Raw genomic sequence first — 22527 nt, 5'->3', positions numbered from 1 at the left:
AAGGGGTAGGTAATAAGGTTGGGTTTGTAACATCCAAGTGGGTTGAAGGCAAGAGGTCAAGGTTAACGACCCGTATTTAGAGGCCAGGAACACCCAGGTGGGGTTGATGGCATGGATGGTAGCATCTGGAAGCCTGGGTGTGGCTGAGAGACACTGAAATGCTGAGGCTGGAAGGGCAGGCCCAGGACGAGGGCCCAGAAAGGGAAGGATGGAGGATGAGGATTGCCTCCTCTTAGGAATGAACAGGATCAGAAAGACCAGGACAGGATTGTCAAAATAGTGTCAACCTTTTCAAAATATGCGTTTAATGACAGTTTTCTATTATTCCACAAAAGGAAGGACTGCCCTGTTTCCAAAAGAGAGTTGCAGTGTCTGATATGTGTTAACAAAAGGAGAAAATAAATTAGAACACTTAACACTAAAACTACCAAGCACAATGTAACTTTCAGACAGTGTGAAAGGCACTTGGGGGATTTTTTTCAGTGCCTCGGGGCATCATGAACTCTAATTACTGCTGCCCTGGTCAAATGTGGGAGTGCTGATGAATGGAGTTAATTGACCACTGGAGAAAGCAAACTCAATGGCATGGCTCAGTAGCCACGACAGGGAAGGAGCGCTCCATTCCCAGCTCAGGCTAGAAGGTCAGCTGACCATTGAGCAACATGAACCTAACCCCTCAGAAATAAGCTAAAACTGTTTAACTCTTCAGCCTCTCTCCTCCCCCACTGCTGGTGAATGGGTGAGACCTGTCCCCTCTGGTGGGAAGCTCAGTGGGTTGTTCTCCCAACCCGGGACCTCAGTATGCTAGAACTGATGGTGACACCTACATGTTTCAAGGAGTCTGGTTAGACATCCAAAACTTGGATCTGAGTTCAGTCATGTTCTGGCTGTGGGGCTGAGTTGATTAAGTATGTCTTCTCTGAGCTCTGACTAGAAGGTGGCTACCATCGGAGCCAATGTAAAGAAGTCAGGATGGAGGTGTTGGGGAGAGCTGTCCCCAGACTTCCAGACGCCAGCACTGCCATGACCCTGGAAGGTCTAGCGAAGAACAGAAACTGTTCCCTGATGCTGACCATGTGACAGGGCCGCATGGGAATCGTTCCCCTCTTGTCCCTGCTGAGCAGGGCGGCTGGCTCTGAAAGGCGTCTGCTGGAATGCACGTCTCCTGGCGAGACGCAAGGGGGAAGAGATTTTGGGAGGGGAAGAGAGGGACTGGCTGTGGGCACGCTGCTTGCTGCCACCTTAGGCTGTCTGTGTGGTAGTGGGTAGCTGCGACTCGCTTGTCACCAGACTCATTTAGGGCTGAAGCTATTCATCATCGTCATCATCACTGTCGTCGTTGTCCTCCTCATCAGAATTATCGTTGTCTCCATCGTCATTGCCATTGTCATCTTCATCCTCATCGTCATCATCTTCAGTGTTGATCTTTCCAGAGAGTACGTCCTCGACCCAGTCTTCCAGCTCCTCGGCCGTGGGCAGGTCGTCATCATCTGGGATCTCCATCCAGACACTGTCAGCCTGCAGTGAGGGACAGCACGTGTGGGCAAAGGCACGTGGGGGCCACACCGGGGGTGCAGAGTAGCTGTGCCGAGTGGGCCTCCATGTCCCACGCCTGTCGGGAACGGCACACGGGCCAAGGTGAAGGATGGTATGTGCAATTGCTTGTTTTGATACCATAAAAGCAAATGTGTGCTCTGCATCCCAACAGAATATACATACTTTGTATATATGCATATATACGTGCATATGCTAAGTTCTGTTAGCATACTCCTGTAGCCATTCCTCAAAGAACGTGACTAGGGATGGGACCATCGCAATGGGAAAAACTTTCCTTTTACATCTGTATTTCTATTTCTATTCTATCCTATTTCTAAAGAGCCTAACTTTTCCATATTTTAGAAATTATTATTAAAAATGATTCAAAAGGTAGTTTTATAAGAATAAATGAATGTAGAATTCCCCGGGTGATGGAACATTTTCCAAAGAGCAAAAAGACATTGTTATTTGCCCATTTCACAAAACACCCTGGCTGCAGAGGGTCCCCTGTGACCAGCCCCTTGTGCTCACTGGTCCCTGTCTGCCTGCACCTCTGGTCTGTTATGGTGAAGTTGAGTCACAGATCAGCACCAAGGTTTGAAACTCCTCACGTTCTAAAATCGACCTCAATAACTTTTCCCACCCTTTGTCCCCCAACATCTGAATTGTCAGGAAAATTCCCTTCCTTTGGCTAGTGTTCTGGCTGGGAAGTGGGTGGTTGTCAGCATGGGCCACCACCTTCCCATCTCCCATGGTGTGATGACAGCTTCAATCACAATTCTCTTATGTAACGATGCCTGTTTGGCTTTCAGATAGGGGTGGGATAGGAGAAATTTCTTGGGTGGAAAGTTCTAGGTCAGTGAGTCAAATCAGGCTGGATCCATCCACAAGGATAAGCATGCATGGAGAAAGCTATGGGACCAGATCGGGAACTAGCTCAGAAACCAGACTTAGGCAAGTTTCTGAGCTCAGGAAAAGCTTGGAGTTCTGCTTGCTTCTGTGGGCTTCTAAGATGACTGTACCTAACGAGCAAGCCCTCACGGGGACACTCACATCGGTCACATTCACCACTCCAATCTGCGGCTTGAACAGGTCAATCTTGAAAGTCTTCTCCCAATAAGCAACAAGCTGCAGCAACAAAAAAGTCCTGTGAGACAAGGGCACGGGGCTTCCCTGGACATGCCACCTTTTCTGGCCAAACACAGTCTACTATCCTGCCCTAGTAAGTACATCACAATTAGCCAAATGCTTTTAACACTGTTTAGGCACTTAAAAAATTGAAGGCTTGGCACTCTAAGCATTAACTAAAAGATGTCATGGCACTGGGTCTGAAAACATACAACATAAATGCTTCTAAAGCTGTAAGGAAACATACCACAGAGATGGTTCAAGCTCATTCTCACGTTGTGGCCCTTTTACAGTGGTGAGTAGTGAAAATGCCATTTCCCTCCACTCTCTTTCAATGTCCCATTCTTAAACTCCCTTCTCTCATGCCACTCTGCTACCCGAGATGGCTGGGAAAGCAGTGATAGGGTATAACTTGGCATAAAAGCTAACTACAAGGGAGATTTCTTCATTCAGTTAACTTGGGCTCCATGTGACAAATCTCCAACTGGGGCAGGACTAAGGGGTGGAAGCCATCGGGTAGGAACATGGAGATGCTCCTGGAACACACAGGGCCTTCTGAGAACTGAAATGTTGAGAAATCTGGAAATTATAATTGTCTGAAGATTGTCTTACAAAATTCAAGGCAGAAATGATTGGCAAAAAGAACTGTAGACTATTTTCAAGTAACATAACAAGATAGGGCGGGCAAACTAGAAATATAACGAACAGAAGCTAAATGAGCAAAGCTATCCCGTATGCAACCTTATATGCCCAGAACTTTCTTATAATTACCCAAAATTATGACATTGGCCTCAAATATAATGGAGGTCTCCTATTCTGTGTCAAGTTTAAATAAATGACCACTAATTACCAGTGGTCCACCCTACCAGAAACAGTTAACAAACCAAACTTAGGTGTCACCTATGTGGTGACCTAGGCTGGAATACTACATCTGCCATCAGTAGCTCTGGTCTCTCCAGGTGTTACAGGGTCATCCGAGCGCCTGTTTCATGGGTGATGAGAGGATTAGCTGTGGTGATGTTCAGAAACCATGTCAGTCTCAAGTCACCCAAAGAAAACCAGAGGCTATCCCATGCAGTATGGGAGAGCCTGGCTCTGGTTCAGCACTGGACTTGGCCAGTTCAGGATTTTGGCTACAGAAGACCTTTGTGATTGCTACCACTGGCTTTGTGTATTGTATAACTTCTGTTTATGCTGTTCAAAACTAAGTAGAACCAAAGTCTTCCTGCAGTTGTTAACTGACACTGGCTACTATCCATGTATTGCTGGTTCTTTTCTTTTCCTTTCTTTCTTTCTTTCTTTCTTTCTTTCTTTCTTTCTTTCTTTCTTTCTTTCTTTCATTTTTTCTTTCTTTTTTTTTTCTTTTTCTGGCTGTCAATAAAAACAGTGAGTGCAGAAACAGCAGCCACAGGAACACAGAGGAGTGGCACAGCCAAAGCAGAAGGTTCACTCTTGGTTTAAACAAATCCAAAAGTCAGTTCTCCTGCTTTCAGGCTCTGCTCTAAAGGCAGCGGACCCACTCAGCTAACTGAATCCAAGAGTCAATTTCCTTCCTTCCTTCCTTTCTTCCTTCCTTCCTCCCTCCATCCCTCCTTTCTTTCTTTCTTTAGAGAGACAGACAGAGAATGGGCACACCAGGGACTTTCAGCCTCTGTGAACAAACTCCAGACACGTGTGGCCTCTTGTGGCACGTGTGTGACATTGTGTGCTTGCGTCCCTGGGTGTCTGGCTATATGGGACCTGGAGATTCGAACATGAGTTCTTAGGCTTTGTAGGTAAGCACCTTATCCGCTAAGCCATCTCTAAGAGTTAGTTTCTATAATTCTAGGGCAGTGCCCCAGCTGGGCAGGGAGACATAAACATACGGCTGTAAGGGCCACCAGAGATGGGCCTTGATGTGAGCGCTCACCAGAGGAAAGTCATCTGGGTCAATCCACAGGATACTTAGGTCAGGGTTGTCAGTGTTGTCCCGGGCAACTTGCTTTAGGATCTCCAGGAACTCGTAACCATCTGAAGTAGGATTCAAGAAGGTTGAGTAAGCACCGCACACCCAGGGAGTGAGGGCATGGGTTTTTCCATGGGCTTCTTAGGCCATCTGGTCCATACCCTCAATTACAGAGCTCGTCTATAAAATGAGTCAGAGAGCTACAGCCACAAAGCGCATATACAAAGAAGACAATGACATTCGAGATGAAGAAACTGAAAAGTCACAGGGAAGTGGCCTATTTCTACAGAGGCCACACTGTATTTATCCATCCTTAGGTGAAAACTGAGTGAGCGGCCTTGGTGAGGAAGGCTAGTCCTTGACCAGAGGAACCCGTCCCAGTAATCTTGTGTCTCTCAACACGTGTATCACCCCTGAACTCCCACAGTATCTCCTTCATGGACCAGGAGCCTGGAACCCCAACCCTTCAAACTAAGTAAGTGTACTCAGGCCCCATGACCAGTTCCTGGCCTTGAGATGGTAAGTGGGGTGCCCTCCTCCCGCCTCCCCTACCATGCACCCAGCTTTCTCTGCACACCCCATGTCAGCAGTATTCTCTGCCCTGTGGGAAGGATGAGTCATAGGGAGAGCAGAGACAATTCCCCTCAGCTTCACGCCTGAGCCTTGGAGCATACAATTTTTGTCATAAACAAAAATTCTGAAAGAACATTCAGTAAGAGATAGCATACTGCAAACCTTTAACATCGGCTCCCCACCCAGCTAGAACAGGGATGATGAGAGTTCAGATTCTGCAGGTCCCTGACAGTGAACACTAGTGTCTCTCTCTCGCTCGCTCTCTCTCGCTCTCTCTTGCTCTCTCTCTCTCTCTCTCTCTCTCTGTGTGTGTGTGTGTGTGTGTGTGACAAATGCATGCATATATGTTCAAATAGTGAATCTACAGAAGTTCAGGAAATCCCCACGTGTAGGGATCTTGTGCTTTGTTTCACAATAAAATATGGGAAAATGCAGGCTTGTGAACATGGAAGAGCGCTTGTTAGGCATACGCACTGTACCAGGTTTATTCTCAAGCGTCACATAAAATTGGATGGTGGCACATGCCTGTAATCCCAGCACTTAGGAGATGAAGGCAAAAGCATCAGAAGTTCATCTTCAGCTAATAGAGAGTTTGAGGCCAGCCTGAAACTCTGTCTCAAAACAAGCAAAAATCACCTCAGGCAAATAGAAAGTCTCAAGCAAGCTCATTTGTGGCAGAGCCCTTCAGGATGCCCCATGGTCTGTGCTCCTTAGAGCACGGACGGAGCCAGGAGCGGGCCGGTCCGACGGTCTCACAGTGTGGAGGGAGGGGCCAGTGGTGACCTGCTTAGAACAAGGGCCAGAGGGTAGACAGGCAACAACTTCTCCACAAATGCCAGTGGAGCAGATGACAGTGACCCCACCCAGCCATGCCTGGGAACCAGCAAGACCCAACTCCCTCAAGATGGCTGGGTGGGGCTAGTGGACCGGTTGGCATACCAGCTTCTACCATTCAGTGCTATACAGCTCAAAACCACAGAGTTACCCTTTCTTGCACAGCTGACGTTATGGCCTGGGATTTATCTATGCCTTCTGCCCCAGCAGCTCAGGGGAAGGCGGTGTAGCACCTGCCCTTTCTTTCCCAAGCGTTTCTCTTCCCTGGGTTCTCTGGGACCCTGAACGCCTCATGGAGGCCTTGGCTCAGCCTCCCCTTGGCAGGAACACCAATGCTTACTTGGCTGTGTTAGCTTCTTGGAAAGGTAATGCTAACCCCTCCTCTCTACACTTCTAAGCAAGTGCACACCGTTCTTGGCTGCTCAGATATAGTCATTTTAACTACTGCTAAGTGTTACTGAAGACCCCTACCTGCCCCCTCAGACGTTACCTCTCAGGAGGCAAAGCGTCTGATGGCGAAGGTTTTCATGGCCTGCAGAGATGACTGGGCTGGGCTGGGTTGGCCTTAGATGCTGTTCAGCCTATGATTAGATCTGTTTTCACATGAGATGACATGACAGTTACCAGAGCAGCCAGCGCCAGAGCTTCTGAGTTCATGTATCCCTCATTGCACATGGGAGGGGCATTATTAGCTGTTGCCTGTGGGTGTGGCTGGGAAGGTCAAGCCACCCTAGAATGTCATCTCTGCTGCATGGGCACACTATGGTTTCTCTGGGCATGTGGTCATGTTTCGGGACAGGGAAATGTGGCAACCTCCAGGGAGTTATCTGTAGGTTTATGGATGATAATGCAGAAGAACAAATTCCTCCAAAACATCTGTGGATGCTGCTTTCAGCAGCAGAGGGAAGGAGCAATTGAGGTGATGTTAGAAGATGAGATTCAAACGTAAGGGTGATCTTGATAGGTTTGAAAATCACAAAGAGAATGAAGTTCAACAAGATAGACCCAAATTCAGGTAAACATCAGACCGAGTCTCCCAAATGGAAGGACAAAGACTCCCCGTGGGGTTGCAGAAGGCGCAGCCCGGGACCAGAATGAAAAGCTAAGCACACCACACAGCACTGCCGAGTTCTCAGGAGTGACGCTGGGATTTGGTCACAGAAATGGCAGATGCAGGAATAAACAGACCCTAGGTCCACTCTACATTCTACAGCAGGTTCAGAGATAAAAAGAAAAGTTAGAAGGAATAAAATTTAAGTTATGCAAGGAAAAAAAATGGATTTAAGTCTTGGTACAAACAAAAGAATTCAAAAGCGTGCCTTATATTTTCTCTCTCTTCCTCTTTATCTTTCTCGCACTCAAATAAATAAATAAAAATAAAATACTTTTAAAGTGTGGTTTGATTTCTGTTTTAAGATTATGAAAGTTTTTTGTGAAAAGAATGTTCTCCATGTCTAGGGATGAGCAAGGAAAACTCAAAGATAAAAAAAGTTTATAAAGTTGGTACTAAAGACAGAAAAGTCTTATTTTTAAAACCCAAGGAGAGGAGTTGGTGAGATGCCTTAGTGGCTAGAGGCACTTTCTTGCAAAGCTGGCTGACCTGTGTTCAATTCTCCAGCACACACCTAAAGCTAGACACAAGAAAGTGACACGTGTCTGTTGTCTGCAATGGCAAGAGACCTCATCATGGCCATATACACAGAGAGATACCCACATGCAAGCAAATAAAATTAAAAACAAAACAAAACAAAAGATCCAAGGGCAGCTTTTTGACATCCAGTGAGGGATTTTATGATGGGCACTCTTGGATGTTTTCATTTACAGAACAGGGTCCTTCCTTCAGTGGGGCAGCCAAGCAAAACACTTGAACACATGGATTCTGAGGCCAAATTACTTTAGTCCAAATCACTTCCAGGGTAACTTAGGGCAAGTTGTCTGTCACCTTTCCTCAAATGCAAAATGAGCTGGGGTAATAATACCTACCTCACAGGAGAGCTGAACACTAATTGAATGTTTCTGGAGCGCTGAGAGCCTGACACACAGGAAGTTCTGACAGCCTCAAGTGAATGCAAGGGATCTGAACATCCTTTCTAAGCACAGCCAGCCGTCTAGTCATTCAAGAAAGGAGTGTTAATTCAATGACCTGGGTACCGAGAGAAGGCTAGATACAGTCTTGGATGCTCAAGGAAAGTGCCTCACAAAACAGTCCATCAGGGGCGGTGCTCATTCTGTGATATTTGGCTACAGGACCAGCTGTGCTCCTGGGCAACTATGACAACCACCTCAATGGCTAGGTTAGAGGCAGGTTTAACTCCTTTGTTTGTAAAGCATGAGCCCATTAGGATGTTCTCCCAGACTCTCCTTTCTTCAGCCCTAGCCTTGATCAGACCCATTCCAACGATACCACAGCTATCTGGGAGGTGTTCACATGTGTGCCCAGGATCATCTGTATGCAGTGACAAACCCTGTACAAGGTAAGCGGTTCCCTACTGGAGAGAGCTTGTGATTATTAGTGAAGCAGCAGGTGCCCTGGACAAGGGAGGTCACCGTGGAGCTTCCTCTCTGACTGGGAGGCGGGCGATGCCAGGCTCAGCACAGCTGACACCACCAGTACCTGCTCTCTTCATTAGCACCAGATCTTGCTCCGAGGTCTTTTCAGATTGTGACCATCTAGCTTTCAGAAGGATCACCCATTATCCAAAACAAGTAGGTAAAGAGAAAGGGAGACATTCTATCCAGAGACTTGGAGATCAAAAGTTGTCTAGACACTAGAGAACTATTCCCTGAAGCTACCAGAGAGATACCCATTCCAGAAGCCAAAGGCTTCCCAATGTCCTAAATAACCAGGTCAGTGACAGCCCTTCCCGAAACATTTGTCTGACTTTTCCCTTAAGTTATTTCTAAGGTAGGATCCTCTGGCCCTCCTCAAGGCTGTCTATAGAGTTGACAATCCTAACAGCGTCCAAACGAAATCTCCCTTTCCACACCAAGGACTTCCTTTATAATCAGAAGACATACTTTATATGTAGAAAAATCTGTAATCACACCACCTGAGCCTTCTGCTCATGAGTATCCACTGAGCACTTAGTGGGTATCAAGTTTTACCTAATTGGTTTCTTTATTTTTAATTGTTATTTTTATCTTTTTGGCTTTTTTTTTTTTTTGTATTTGATTTCTTTGAGAGTGTTTCACACTGTAGACAAGCCTCTAACTCGTGGCAATCCTTGTGCCTCTGTTTCCCCAAGTGCTGGTAGTACAGGTGTGAGTTGCCACACCTTGCCTTCCACCTGGTCTTGATGGTGGGTAGAACAATTTGTTCTTTCCATTTCACAGAGGCTGGAATTGGGACATGGGAAAAGAAGGCCACTTGTTCCCGTTACATGTGAGCAAGAGGCAGACCAGAATCTGGCTCAGGTCTTCAGATTGCATGTCCGAGCCATTTCTACTATCTGTCTCTCCTCTGAGGTCTTAGCACTCCCGTGAGCATTGCTGAACCGTCCTTCCTCTTGTCTGTGTCGGAGATGCTCAAGCTTTCATGAAGCTCCATCCTCCGGGATGCACAGGCTAAGTGAGGGAGGGAGTGGTCCATGGTGTGGACTCAGTGCCGGTGACAGGCCTCTGCCTTTCCCACAGGACAATCACAGCAAAGTCCCTGCCTTACATCTCGCTATGCTTTGTGCCCTGTCCCGCCCACAATCACAGTGGGCAGGAGGGTCAAACCAGCGATGCCCTGAACCGGCCTGAGACTCCACATGAGAGCCTAAATCAGAAGAGGGCTCTGAGAACTGCAGTTACCCTCCGGTTGCTGCAACTTCAGTCCTGGGAGTCAAGACATAGGTCCGAGGGGTGCACATCGAGCCAGGTTTCCCACAGGCCCCTGGGAATCACATCTCTGTGGGAAAAGAACCTGATGATTATTCTTTCCTCCTTCCCTGGCAGAGACTGATGGGAATGAGCCTACAGCAGACCCTGGGGAACCAGGTCCAGGCCATGCCCCACCATCTGGAGAGTCAAGGCCCCATTTGGAAAATAAATTTATGCCTCATACAAGGCCATGACCTGGAAGCAAACAGGCCCACTGCGCTGGCCATCCTGCCCTTCCCACTCTTATCTCCTGGGCTACTGTGCTCTCCCTGTACAGGGTACAAGGCATTGAGGTACCTCAGGATCCTAAGTGTGGTCCTAAGTGTGGTCCTGCCATTGCACCAGGTAGCCAGAAATACAGCATCGCTCAGCTTGGCGCTGTACCTGGAGAGGAAACTGGGCTTTGAGTTTGGAGACCTTAAGTGGGTCCCCCAGGACCTCTATTTTTTCCTTTGAAAATGGGGAGAAGAGCTTCTCTCAGGCCTGACAGGCTTGTTGATAATAAGAAGATCATGTTATCATGGGAAGACAGAGGAACAAGGGCACAAAGGTCTCTGAGGATTTTTTCTGTCTTCTGGTTTTCCCCTCTCTGAATATCAAATTTTGATTCACTCTCTTCCAACATCTTTCATTATTCACTGATAGGAAGGACACATCTTTTCCTCAGGCAGGGGTTTTGAGTGCCCACGTACTTCAGGCCAGGGACCACGTACTAAGACATGATGTGTTCTTTTCAGAAAGGTCAGTGGTCCACAACCCAGAGATTATGTAGTAATGTGGAATTCTCCAAAAGAAGAATTCTCTGGATCTGGGCCATGTGGGGAGGCTCAGAGGTACCCACAAGGGTAGGAGCTCTTCCTGCAAGACTGTGTCAGGAAGCCACTTAGCGTAGGGGGCACTACAGGTCCCTGTGGCCTTGAAAAGATGTCTGTGACATGGGCATTCTCCATCCCTCTTTTCCCAGTCCTCTTTCTCTGTGCTGTCTTCTACTCCGTGGATCCCAGAATTGCTGGGGGAAAGTCAATTGGCCCATTTCACAGTAGAGAAGGATAAGGAATAGTTGTGGAACTCAGAGTTGGGTCTGGATTTCTGGGTTAGAATCCCAGTTCCACCACTTACTATCCATGAGCTGGGGATGCAATTTATGCTATCTATGCTCATGCTTCCTCACCAATACCCAGAGGAAGATGGCATGGCTATCCCTACCCTCAGGATTGGTATGAAGGTCAAATGCATTGATATTTGTTAGGTGCATGAAATAATGCTTCTCACCAAATGGAGAACTGATGAACCAACTTTAAATTCAAAAAGTTCCAATCAGCAGCGAGTGTTCCTATTGAGACAACTGGTTTCAACCCTGTTTTTTTTTTTTTTTTTTTTACAAGAACCTGTGCAGGGAGAACTCAGGTGCAGCAAGGCTTGGAGCATTCCTTCCAGGGCTTATCACTGACTCTGTTCCCCTGTGCACTGACAGCAGCCTGTCCTTGCATTTCCAGCTTGTTAGTGCGAAAATTCCCAGTGCCCTTGGAGGATTTCCATCCAGCGCGCGCTCATGTAGAAAGCCGCTTTGCAAACCTTTCATCAAGTGTTACAAAGAAGATGTCAGGCCGATGCAGACACATCTGGGGGCGGCCGTGAGGTTCGTTTTCAAACCTGTCAAACAAGCAGCTCGGGCTGGTGCTCTGAAGGTGTGGGCAGAGGAGGAAGAGGATGAGCTGCAGCAAGTGAAGAGGACCCGGGAATGTCCTTCCAGGTCAGGCCCAAGGGTCGGAAGAGAAACCTGCAGGTCACACTCCAGGCTCTGGAGAGCAGACACTGACCATAGGTCCTCAGCCTTCTGCAACAGGAAACACGAGCTCTAGCTAACAGTGTCGGGACTATCACGGGGAATCCTTGGAGGCCAGACCCCTGATGCCGACCACAGTATAAGCTCAAATCCCAAATCTAGCAACGTCCATTGGCACAGGCAGGAAGTCAGATGCATTTTCATTAACTGGGTGCTCAAGTTGCCAGGTGGCTCAGGGAGCCTCTCACGTCCCAGCATCCTCTTGCACTCTGCCAACGCTTGCCCCTGCCCTTGTGCCCTGCAGTAGCACTGCGCATGCTCCGAGCCTGCTGTCAAGGAAGCTCTGTTGTAAGGAGGGTGGTCTAGTTGAGGACGGCACCCAGGAGAAGCAGTGGCCAAGCTGAGCTCACTTCTCTGCCGTGCCTCTAACTCTGCGACATTGAGCTCACCACTGAATGGGTCTCTTTTCTTCTTGTCTTTCAAACTTTGGAGGCAGAGGTAGAAAGGGCAGCAGAAGTGGAGGGAGGTGCCCCGAGTGACCACCTGACGGCAGATGGCATCAGGATAGGAGCTGTGAGCAGCACAGGAATCTGTCTGCAGCAGGGCCGGTGGTTAAGGGTGTGGATTGTGAAGCCAGAAGTCCCTAGGCTTCGTTTTACTCTTTCTTTTTTTAGTCTCCCCTTTGTCAATTGTAAAATGGGAACAAAGAGCAAACCTTCTTCACAGAATTGCTATGTCATATAAACACACAATAATGGCCATCAACCTTCATCTTAGCAATAGTGCATTTAACGGTCAAGAGGGCCAGCTAGAGTGTTGACCTTCCTGGTGGGACACCTGAATGATGATCATTATAACCACACACATATCAGAGTGGACTTGGGCTCCATCCTCAAGATTGTCAGCACTTTCAGAGGAAGCCTCTTAAAGCTTACTCCTTCAGTAGGTTAGGCCATTGTTAGTAACAGCAGCAGATCTGAGGGCCCGGCCTTCCATAGGAATGCAATCTCCAGCCCTATAGCCAGGCCCGTGGCCCCAGGTTCCACATCAGGGCCCTGCAGGTACATCACTGACTAACCACAAAATCAAGGTCAGGAACTTTCACCAAAAGCCCTCTTTTTAGAGTCCTGAGTGGTAAGGCTGCTTGTAGCTGAGAGACCATGTCCCCTCCCACTGCCTCTCCCCCTCAGCCCCTGCATTGCTTCAGCTTTCCCAAGACAAGCCCAAGCTTGGGCTTTTGGGAAAGGCAGAGCTTCAGGCCCTGGGATATTTGCATAGGGAGGAGGTGGAAGTACTTTCAGGAGCCTGGATCATTATAGCAACAATCTCTGCCAGACAGGTTTCTGCTGTTCAAGGAGGCCTCTTTGTTCTATTGTTCCAGAAAGCCAGACAGGCCTCCCTGAGATCCTGGAAGGGGGCAGTGGGTGTGGGGGGAAGGAAGCCCCCTGGAGTCCTGCCAGCAGCAGATTCCTCTCTCTATTCGCACACTACCAAGGATCTGATTGGGTTGACCATAGCCTACAAACCTTAGGTAACTGACTTCCTTCAGAATGCACTCTTCCAGGAGCAGAGGGGTGGCCAGAATCTATAAAAAAGAGCTAAAACTGCATGGGATATATATTTTTTTCTAACTAGCTTAGTTCTCCTTGAAGGGTCTTCTTTAGTCAGCAAGTCTATGATGAGAAAGTTGGCATATCAGTGGGCATTCAAAAGAGTTAATGAAAAGACTGGGGGAAGTTCTCAGATAAATTGTTTTTGATTCAATGGGATATTATTCACTCCTAAAAGAGAATGAGGTACTGATACATGGTGTCTAGCAGATATTCCTATGGAAGGCTTCATGCTAAGTAAAGGGTGCCAGCCAAAAAGGGCTGCATGCCACATGATTCTACCTAAATCAAATGTCCCAAATAAGTCCAGAGACAGCAAGGAATTGGAGTTTGCCAACAGTGGAGGAAAGGAGAGTGGAAGTGATGTTAATGGGTGTTGATAATGAAACTGTTTGGAACCATACAGTGCTGACATTTGACAACTTTGTGAACACACAAACCCTCCCTGAACTATATACTTAAAAAGAGCATTTATTATGGATGTGGATTCCGTTCTGATTTTTAAAATTGCATAGTTAAAAAATGTGGGTTTTGGTCTATAAGTCAGCCATCTGTCTAGTCATCTACTCATGTTTATTTGGCTCTAGGGCATGGCACTGTGAGGAAATCAGATGTGTATAACCAATGGGCAAGAAAACTGGTTCCTCCTTCATGGTGCCACTGCGTTGTCTTGTGCAGTGTTACACTTTTCAATTCTCTATTTCCTAGACTCATATTCAGATTTTTAACAAAATATTTGTTCATTTGCAAGCGGAGAGAAAGAAGAAGACAGAGAAAATGGGCATGGCAGGGCCTCCAGCCACTGGAAATGAACTCCAGATGCATGCGCCACTTTGTACATCTGCCTTTACATGGGTAGTGGGGAATCTAACCCAGGTAATTAGGCTTTGCAGGCAAATGTTTTAATTACTGAACCATCTCTCCGGCCCAGATTTTTAATTTTTTAAAAATTTTTACTTATTTAGAGAGACAAAGACAGAAAGAGAGAGAGAGAGAATGAATGGGCTGCCAGGGCTTCCAGCCACTGCCAACAAACTTCAGATCCCACCATGTGCATCTGACTTACATGGGTCCTGGGGAGTTGAACCTGGGTCCTTAGGCTTTGCAAGCAAGTGTCTTAACTGCTAAGCCATCTCTTCAGCCCCCAGAGTTTTTAAAGACAGGATTTCATGTTAATCCAAGCAAGCATCAAACTCACTAGCCAAGTGTGACCTTGAACTTCTGATCCTCCTGCCTCCACCTCCTGAGCACTGGGATTACAGGTGTGAAATGCCATACTCTGTTTTATGTGGTACTGGAGCTTAAACTCTAGCCTCTGAGCCACATCCCCAGTCCTTAGATCTTTCCTGGTGACAGAAGCTCAGGTCCCTGACAAGCACTATATAATTCCACATTCCCTGGAACGGTGGTCTTGAAGCCTGATGGTGCATCCCTAACTTGCCTTAGAACCCCATAAAATCACAGGCTCCTGAGGATGTCATCTCAGCCATCCTTGGGTGGCCTTGGTGATTGCAGCCTGGATGCTGTCAGGCTTTGGAATTGTTGCCCCAAACTTGAGGCTGGCTACTGAACATCCTGGAGTTCCTGGCCTTCTCTGGCTGCATTCTGGATTGTTCCCAGTCTTCCAAACACACCCCAGAACACACCCAGTTCCTCTCTCCCTTTGGACCCTTGACTCTTGCCTCGGGAACCAGCATTTAACTTCCTATAAAATTAATTTTTCTTTACTTCTCTCTCCTCCAGTGTTCATGTCAGAATGAAGCCAGGGGAAAGTTATCCAAGTTGCAAAAATAAAATCAAGTTACTTATCCATTTGTAGGATCATTTTCCACTTTTGAAAATGAGCTGCATACTTTCCCCTGTTCATTGTTTAGGGAATATTTTCTGCTGCTCCCTAAACACCAATAGTAGTTTATAGATGAAAGGATACATTTATTACATTGATAGAGGTTTTGTGACAAAACTGGCAAATAAACATTGAATGTAAGAAGTACACACGTACACATGTACACACACACACAATGTAATCTAGGGTATTTTAGTGCCCTCACCAGCACCCTGTGTTCATTCCCAGTATAGGCAGCTGAGCAAAATGTCTGAAGTTCTTTGTAGCATTGTCTTTTTTGAACTCCTGATCTGCCTGCCTCCACTTTTCAAGAGCTGGAATTACTGGTGTACACCACCACACCCAGTTCTCTTTGAAGTTCTAATCTGTTCCCTTAGCCCTGCATCCAACTAAAGACAGACTCATAACGAACAGGTGACCACCAGAGGGGGCCCAATATCTTGTAGTTGCCTTGGAGATGAGAGAGCTGAGGCAGGTTAGAAGCCAGGTCCAGCTTAGAGCTAAACAGATTGGGGAGGGGGCAGTTCCTACCTGGGTCACTCTTCTCCGCAAAGGCAACAATGTGGATCCCATTCAGATCATCTTCCTGAAGAAGAAAATCACGATTAGCTCAGGAGGGGAGGTGGAAGGAATGATCAGGCAGGATGACATGGAGGCTGCAGGGTAGAGGGAGATGGGTGTGAAGATGGAGCTCTGCAGGAGCAGGGTAGGCTCACCTCATGGGCGGGACACTGATGGCTGCTGGTAGCAACACGCAGAACCTTTTAACTTGTCTGTATATGTATGTGTGGTGTACAGGCGTGTGTACGTGTGTGTGCGTATGAGTGTGTGGTATGTATGCATGTGTGCGTGGGTGTTCATATGTGTGTGGGCATGAGTGTGTGTAGGTGTATGTGCATATGATGCATGTGCATATGGAGGCCAGAGATTGACACTGAATGTCTTTCTCGATCACTCTTTAACTTATTTATTGAGACAGGTCTCTCCTTGAACCAAAGGCTCACCAAATCAGCTAGATTGATCAGCCAGGGAGCCCCAGGGATTCTCTTGCCGCTGCCTCCCCAGGGCTGGATTGCAGGCACGTGCAGCCACAGCTCAGCTTTCACGTGGGCACTAGGGAGCTGAACTTGGGCTCTCATGCCTCTGTGGCAAACACTTCACCCACTGAGCAATCTTCTCAGCCCCCACCACTTGGAACTTTGATTAGGGACTAGAACAATGTGTTCGCAAGACAGGACAACATCAACTAGAATAAGACAGTAGCAGACTCACTCCTGGTGTCTGGTGGGTCCGGGGGAGCAGCAGTGAAGGCAAGAGAAGGAAGGCCGTGAGTCTGAGTTTCAGAGGCTCCAGGGACAACAGAACCAACTCTGTGAACATGGCTGTCCCAAGAATTCCCCACCGGGAGGTAGATGCAAGGATGTGCCAGATTCTAGAGACCCTCGAGTGGCACCAGGTCCTGAAACTCTCCCCAGATGTGGCAGGCACAGATTGTTACCTCCACAAAGACGTGTGTCATTGTTGCCACATAAGAGTTGGGAACACTTTAGGATTCCAACAAGTTGGAGAAATAAAGCCATGGGGTCAGTGAGGGGTACCTTGCTGACAGCCCCGATGGGGTGGTTTTCTTGGTGTCCTTTCTGATCACAACCCCAAACTTGGCCAAATTGGTGTGAAATCTTTTATGAGTAGGGGAGGCTCTAAGGAAAGTCTGGAATTTGGGGTTACGGTGGGTGTGACCAGGAGTGGAAGGTAGAGCTGGGCTAGAGGCACCAGGGCAAGGAAAAGAAACGAGGACATGTCACTTCATGGGGCAAGCATGGGGCGGTTCACGTTTGCACATCTGGGAGAAAAGACCTCGGCTTGTGTCGCTTTGGTAATGATCGCTGCTGGGGAAGGAAGAGTGACAGCCTGGCAGTCCTCGGCTATAAAAAATGTGACTCCCAGGAGAGCTCGAGGGAAATGCTGTGCTAGGAGACAGACGGGCCGGGAGCAAAGCTGAGCGAACGCTGATTACAGCTGCCGCAGGGAGCGGTGTTCACTGAACACCTGAATGTCCTGTCAGAGTCATTCTGGGGGGCAGCCTCCGCGCATCATGACCCTCCCCACCTGTTTCCATTTCAATTGATTTTAACGCTGGTGCAATCCTATCTAAATGCTAATTTTTTTCCCTTTGAGTTTGGACTGGATAAAACCTCCAAAAATTCTCAGTGAGATTAAATAGAAAATATTATTATTAAAAACAAGAGAGTGGGCACTGTGTTGGCCAGGTTCTCGGGGAAATTGAATGTTACAGATATCTGTGTGTGCACTGGTTTATTACACAAGTCTGACAGCAACCAAAATGGGAGTTTGCGGTTCGCTGTTTTACATTTGCTATTATTGCCAGACAGAAGATCCCGGTCAGGTCTCGTTAGGCCGCCCTGGGTCTCAGCCGCTTGCCGTCAGTGGGAGGTGAGCCCTGCTAACTCGGTGAAGCAAGCCTCATTTCTGTCTGCCCTTCTAGAATGCATTTGGAAATTGGTTTTAGAATTAAGAATCCATATTCATTTTCTAAGAGGTTGCCCTTAATACGCTGTCACTCCCTAGGCCTGAGATAGTCCCTCGATGGAGAAGGGATGTCTGCTTGCTTCCTGAGATTCAGCATGTGAGACTGTGTTGAATACCAGGGAAGATCAGATGCATGTTAGGGATGAGGGGTAATAAACTTGCAAAACGACAGTCCACAGGCCAGCATGTGAGTCGGGGCTGCAAGGACCCAGCGAGTGCAGTGGAGAAGGAGGCAAACTGACCACAGGGCTGGGCCAGCCATGGAGCAGGCTGACCAGCTTTCTCTGAACCCAGAAGCCTTTACTATACAGATCAGCCAGGTGGCCTTGAAGGCATGAAATCTTGAAAAATCTCTCTCTCTCTCTCTCCTTTTAATGTTTTAGGTTCACATACAAAGTAATAAGTTTCATTCTAGCATGGAAATTCTTTTTATTGAAGGAATCTTCCCTCCTCATCTGCTCTGCTCTCTGAGACGAGGGACTACGCCTTGGGACAATCATCAAAATGGTAACAATACCTGTCACTTGTCATTTTCTTTGTGTTTTTTCTTTTAAATATGCTCTCTGAATCTCAAATGGAAGTCTTATTCAGTCCTTCAATAATCAAAGAGGCTTACCTAAGGCCACAGAGCTGGTAGTAACATATGTAAAATTCAAGCTGGCTCTGTGTAGCCCACAGTCTACTGAGCCAGCCCAGTCCAGCTGCCCCTAACAAACGATCACAGACTGGGTAGCCTGTTAACAAGACACCAGTGACATGTATTTCTCACTGTCCTGAGGGCTGGGAAAGCCCAAGATGGAGGCGTTGGCAGAGTCCACATCTCACGAGGGTTGCCCACTCTCTCTGTGGCCTCATTGTTCTTTTGTTCCTTCATTGTTCTCATTGTGGTTCATTGTTCTTTGGATCAACCTCCCTTTGCTCTTTCTTCTTCTGTTTTTCAAACTACATCTCACTATGTAGCCCAGGCTGGCTGTGAACTCACCAATTAGGCCAGGTTGGCCTCAAACTTGCAATCCTGCTTGAGTTGTAAGCACACATCATCGTGCCCAACTTGGGGTTTCTTTTACAAGGGCAATCCCAGTCATGAAGACTGCCCTGGTGACCTCCTCCCCTCCAAAGGCCCAAATTGAGCATTAGGATTTCCAACTATGAATTTGGGACACATGCAAGCCTATAGACTATAGGAGCCACGTACTTTCTCTCCACCAACTGCAGAATAGGCCCTGGGAACTGCTGCTCTCCACAAGGCATATAAGTGGATTAGTGGCTCTGAAGTTAAGAGACAAAAAAGGGTCTCTGCATGTGGTGATCATATACTAGACTGTCCCAAACAGGAGATGCTGGAATGACTTTAGTGAACTCCCTCCTGTGGATTTCCCAGGTTTTATACAGCCCTATCATAGCACTGGGCTGCTGTGATGTTTTCCTTTTCTACTTTTAAAATATTTAATTTGTTTGTTTACTTGACAGAGAAAGAGGGAGAGAGAGAGAATGGGAGTGCCAGGGCTTCCAGATGCTGCAAACGAATTCCAGACATGTACACCCCCTTGTGCATCTGGCTAAGGTGGGTCCTGGGGAATAGAACCTGGGTCCTTCGGCTTTATAGGCAAACACCTTAACTGCTAAACGATCCCTCCAGACCTCAGACTGTGTTCTTCTATTCATCCCTGAGGTGCTAAGGATAGGAAAACAAATCCACAGTTCTCTGTTCAGCACAGTGTCTATTAACTAATGTCTATTGACTCAAAGACAACACTGTGGGCATCAAACCTTTACTCATTGAAGAATAAAAGGAAATCTTATCATTAACAAGGAGAAACTGTCCCTATTAATTATTGACCAGCCAGTTAGTTTACCACTGATGATATTTTGCTCTTTCCTTTGTCTCTATTGCATTTTCTCCTGTTGTGTAAGGAGACACACAAAAACAAAGCAGATTAGACTATCTGGCTCCCAAATAAAGGACAGTAGTGGTCATTGGGCCCCACTTCAGAAGTACTTTGCTATTGCACTAGAGGAAGGATTCTTTAAAAGAAATTGCTTGGACTGGAGGGATTTCTTAGTGGTTAAGGCCTTGGCCTGCAAAGCCAAATGACCCAGATTCGATTCCCCAGGTCCCACGTTAGCCAGATGCACAAGGGGGCGCACACGTCTGGAGTTCGTTTGCAGTGGCTGTAGGCCCTGGCTCGCCCATTCTCGCCCTCTCCCCACATCTTTCTCTGTCAAATAAATAAATAAATAATTTAAAAAATTGCTTATCTTCATCTCTGGTGGGCAGTTGCCAAGGACTCTGGCTGACCATTGGCAGGTGGTGAGGGAAGTGTCCAAGAAGGATGGGTCAACACCAGGCCTGGATTACCCTGCCTCACGTTAACACCCTGCGACTATCTTAAGTGAGTGAAGCCTGGGATTCCCAGGCAATAACATTAAAGGAAGCTATTGCTTTAATGACAATGTGTGGTGTGCTTTTGTACTGGGCTGCTACTTTAAAAGCCTGCTTTATTTCAGGGAGCCCAAGAGCAGTAGCTGGTTTTGCCTAGCTAGCTCTCCTGCCTCGTGTTGGTCACTTCCTATACAACATCTATGGCTTCAGTTGCAGTGGCCAAGTGGCCCATGGAGATGCTGCTTTTAGGAGCAGTGCCTTCCAAGGTGGGCACTGTTGGATGGGGTGGGGGGATGGGCAGTGATCCCTCAGAAGTCCTGCCCAGTTTGTGTGTGCTTCTCCTTTGTGAGGGTGCCGAGATGACCCTGATTTGGAGACTTGGATGAAGGAGGAATAGGTCATGTGACCAGTCCAATGTGGTGTTGGGAAAGAGCAAACCATTCTAGGTGTTCTCTTTTTGACTTGATGAAATTTGTGACAGGCCCTTCTCTCCAGCATGGAGTCCTGGTCTTGGGTGTTATACTGCACGTCAGGAGGCAGTCTTGAGCAAAGGGTGGCTCTGCACGTATTCTCTCCCCTCCCAGAGGCTAAGCAAGTGAGAATGATCTCTTAAAGGAAAACTAACCATAAAGACACAGAAAAGGTGAACAACAATGATTTCTCTCAATTTAAAATAACTTAATGTTATGAAAGAAAGTCTGGGAACCAGTTGTAGGTTAAAGGCAACTGAAGAAATGTCATGACCAAAGGTAGATGTGAGAATCTGCATTGGAACCTGGGCCAGGATAAAAGGGATTTTCTCTTGTAATAGTGGGTCAACTAGTCCATTTGAATAAGGTCTATAGAGTATCCATGTTAATTTCTTGACTTTAGTCCTTGCATTGAGATTGTGAAAGAAAAACCTTTTAAAAAACACTTGAAGTACTTAGGGATAAGGGGAATTGTGGTGCTATGTGCTCCCTAATAGTTCAGAAATTATAATACAAAACAATAGGAGAGATATATGGAAAGAACCAAAGGTGGTAAAATGTTAACAACTGCGGGAAGAGATAATGGAAGTCTGTGTGTGATTTTTGTAAGTCTGAAATATTTTAGAGTTAAAAAGTAAAAGCCATATTAAAAGGAATGTTTAAAGCAGTGTTATATGTTTTTTGTTATTATTTTAAATTTTGTAACAATTTAAAGGTTAATTTTTAGAAAGACTTAAATGTTAGGAAAATAGGTTTGCATTTTGCCCTCTCATTAAAATTTCTTCTTACACACACTACTCAGGACACGGTTACTTCCCTTGTCGTCTTGTGAGACGTTTGCTATGCCTTCTTCAGAAGTTGAAGCAAGTTCAATACCAGCAAAATAGTGCCAAGATACCCCTTGTTCTGTTCATCCACTACCTCAAACTATGAGCTTAAAAATTAAATAAACAAATGCTTTTTTTCTTCCTCCAGTCCCCTGGCCACTGTAGGGAGGTATACTGGAGGAAACATGAGATTGGCTCAGGATGGCCCTAGGCCCTGAAAGAGAGGAGAGCCACATTAGCTGTCCTTGAGCACTAGCCTAGTCTCCCCACATGTAACGGGAGTAAAATAATACTTGCTCTGCATCACTTCAGGGAGCGCGATGGACAGAAAGCGCACCTTCAGTGACCTGGGACTTGGGCTGTTGATAATGTAATGCTGCATAAAGCTGAGATGGGAGCCCGGGACATCTCCCAGGGCCTTTTTCCAGTGCGGAGTGATGGGACACATTGTTTATGACACAGCTTGTCCTGGAGGACATGCTGACTCAGCCATCCCCAGGGTCTTCCGGATACTTTTTAGAAAGCTGCCATCTGCTGTTGTCACTTACACAAATGAACCCTTACACAAATGCCTATTTAAGCTGGGAAGTGAAAGTTCAAACAGTCCATGTGATGTGATCCAGCCACAAAGCTACTCAACAAGCAGAGTCTGGACTTGAACCCAGATCTCTCTGACTTGTAAACAGAGCTTTTTCCACTGTTACCCTGGGTCCCTGGTAGCCCATGAATGGAAGTCAGCAGCTACTAAGGGAAATGAGGTTGAGTAACTCTGCATAGCGAGCCGTACCCAAGAAGCCTGTATTAGACCCAGGTAGACCTGGGCTTTACCTGAGCATGTCTGTGTTCCAAGTACACCACCCTCCAGACATCCACCCCAGCCAGTATGACACAGTTTGATGTCAATGAGAGGGCATTCTTCTTGGAAATGCATAGATGGAAATGGTTTGTCACTTTCTTACCCATGTTTCAAACATGTCTTCTGGGCGCAGGCGGCGCAGAGTGGGTCTGGAAAAAATGAAAGGGGTTCCTTGAATAGCAATCACCATAGCAGAGACTGACCCTCAGCTCTGCACAGATGAGGTCACTGGCCCCCCACACCCCCTTCTGTACTAAGGAAGCAGAGTTGCTCCGCCCTGGCGTGTCTAGAGAGAGCTGGCCCAAGCCACTCTGCTTTC

At 47.0% G+C, this 22527-nt stretch overlaps 1 protein-coding gene across 1 annotated transcript in view; it reads right to left on the bottom strand.

The window, feature by feature from the left end:
* Positions 1–370: 370 nt before the first annotated feature.
* Casq2 (calsequestrin 2) overlaps positions 371–22527 on the bottom strand; it is a 69316-nt gene continuing 47159 nt past the window's right edge. Inside the window, exons 7-11 of the mRNA XM_004667527.2 lie at positions 22312–22357; positions 15654–15708; positions 4574–4674; positions 2590–2664; positions 371–1518 (exon numbers count right to left, since the gene is read on the bottom strand). Coding sequence (XP_004667584.1) covers positions 1309–1518; positions 2590–2664; positions 4574–4674; positions 15654–15708; positions 22312–22357 — 487 coding nt within the window. The 3' untranslated portion in view covers positions 371–1308. The remainder of the gene's footprint in view (positions 1519–2589; positions 2665–4573; positions 4675–15653; positions 15709–22311; positions 22358–22527) is intronic.

This window comes from Jaculus jaculus, chromosome 19, assembly GCF_020740685.1.
Source record: "Jaculus jaculus isolate mJacJac1 chromosome 19, mJacJac1.mat.Y.cur, whole genome shotgun sequence".
Taxonomy (NCBI): domain Eukaryota; kingdom Metazoa; phylum Chordata; class Mammalia; order Rodentia; family Dipodidae; genus Jaculus; species Jaculus jaculus.
This window is presented reverse-complemented; position numbering and strand designations above follow the sequence as displayed.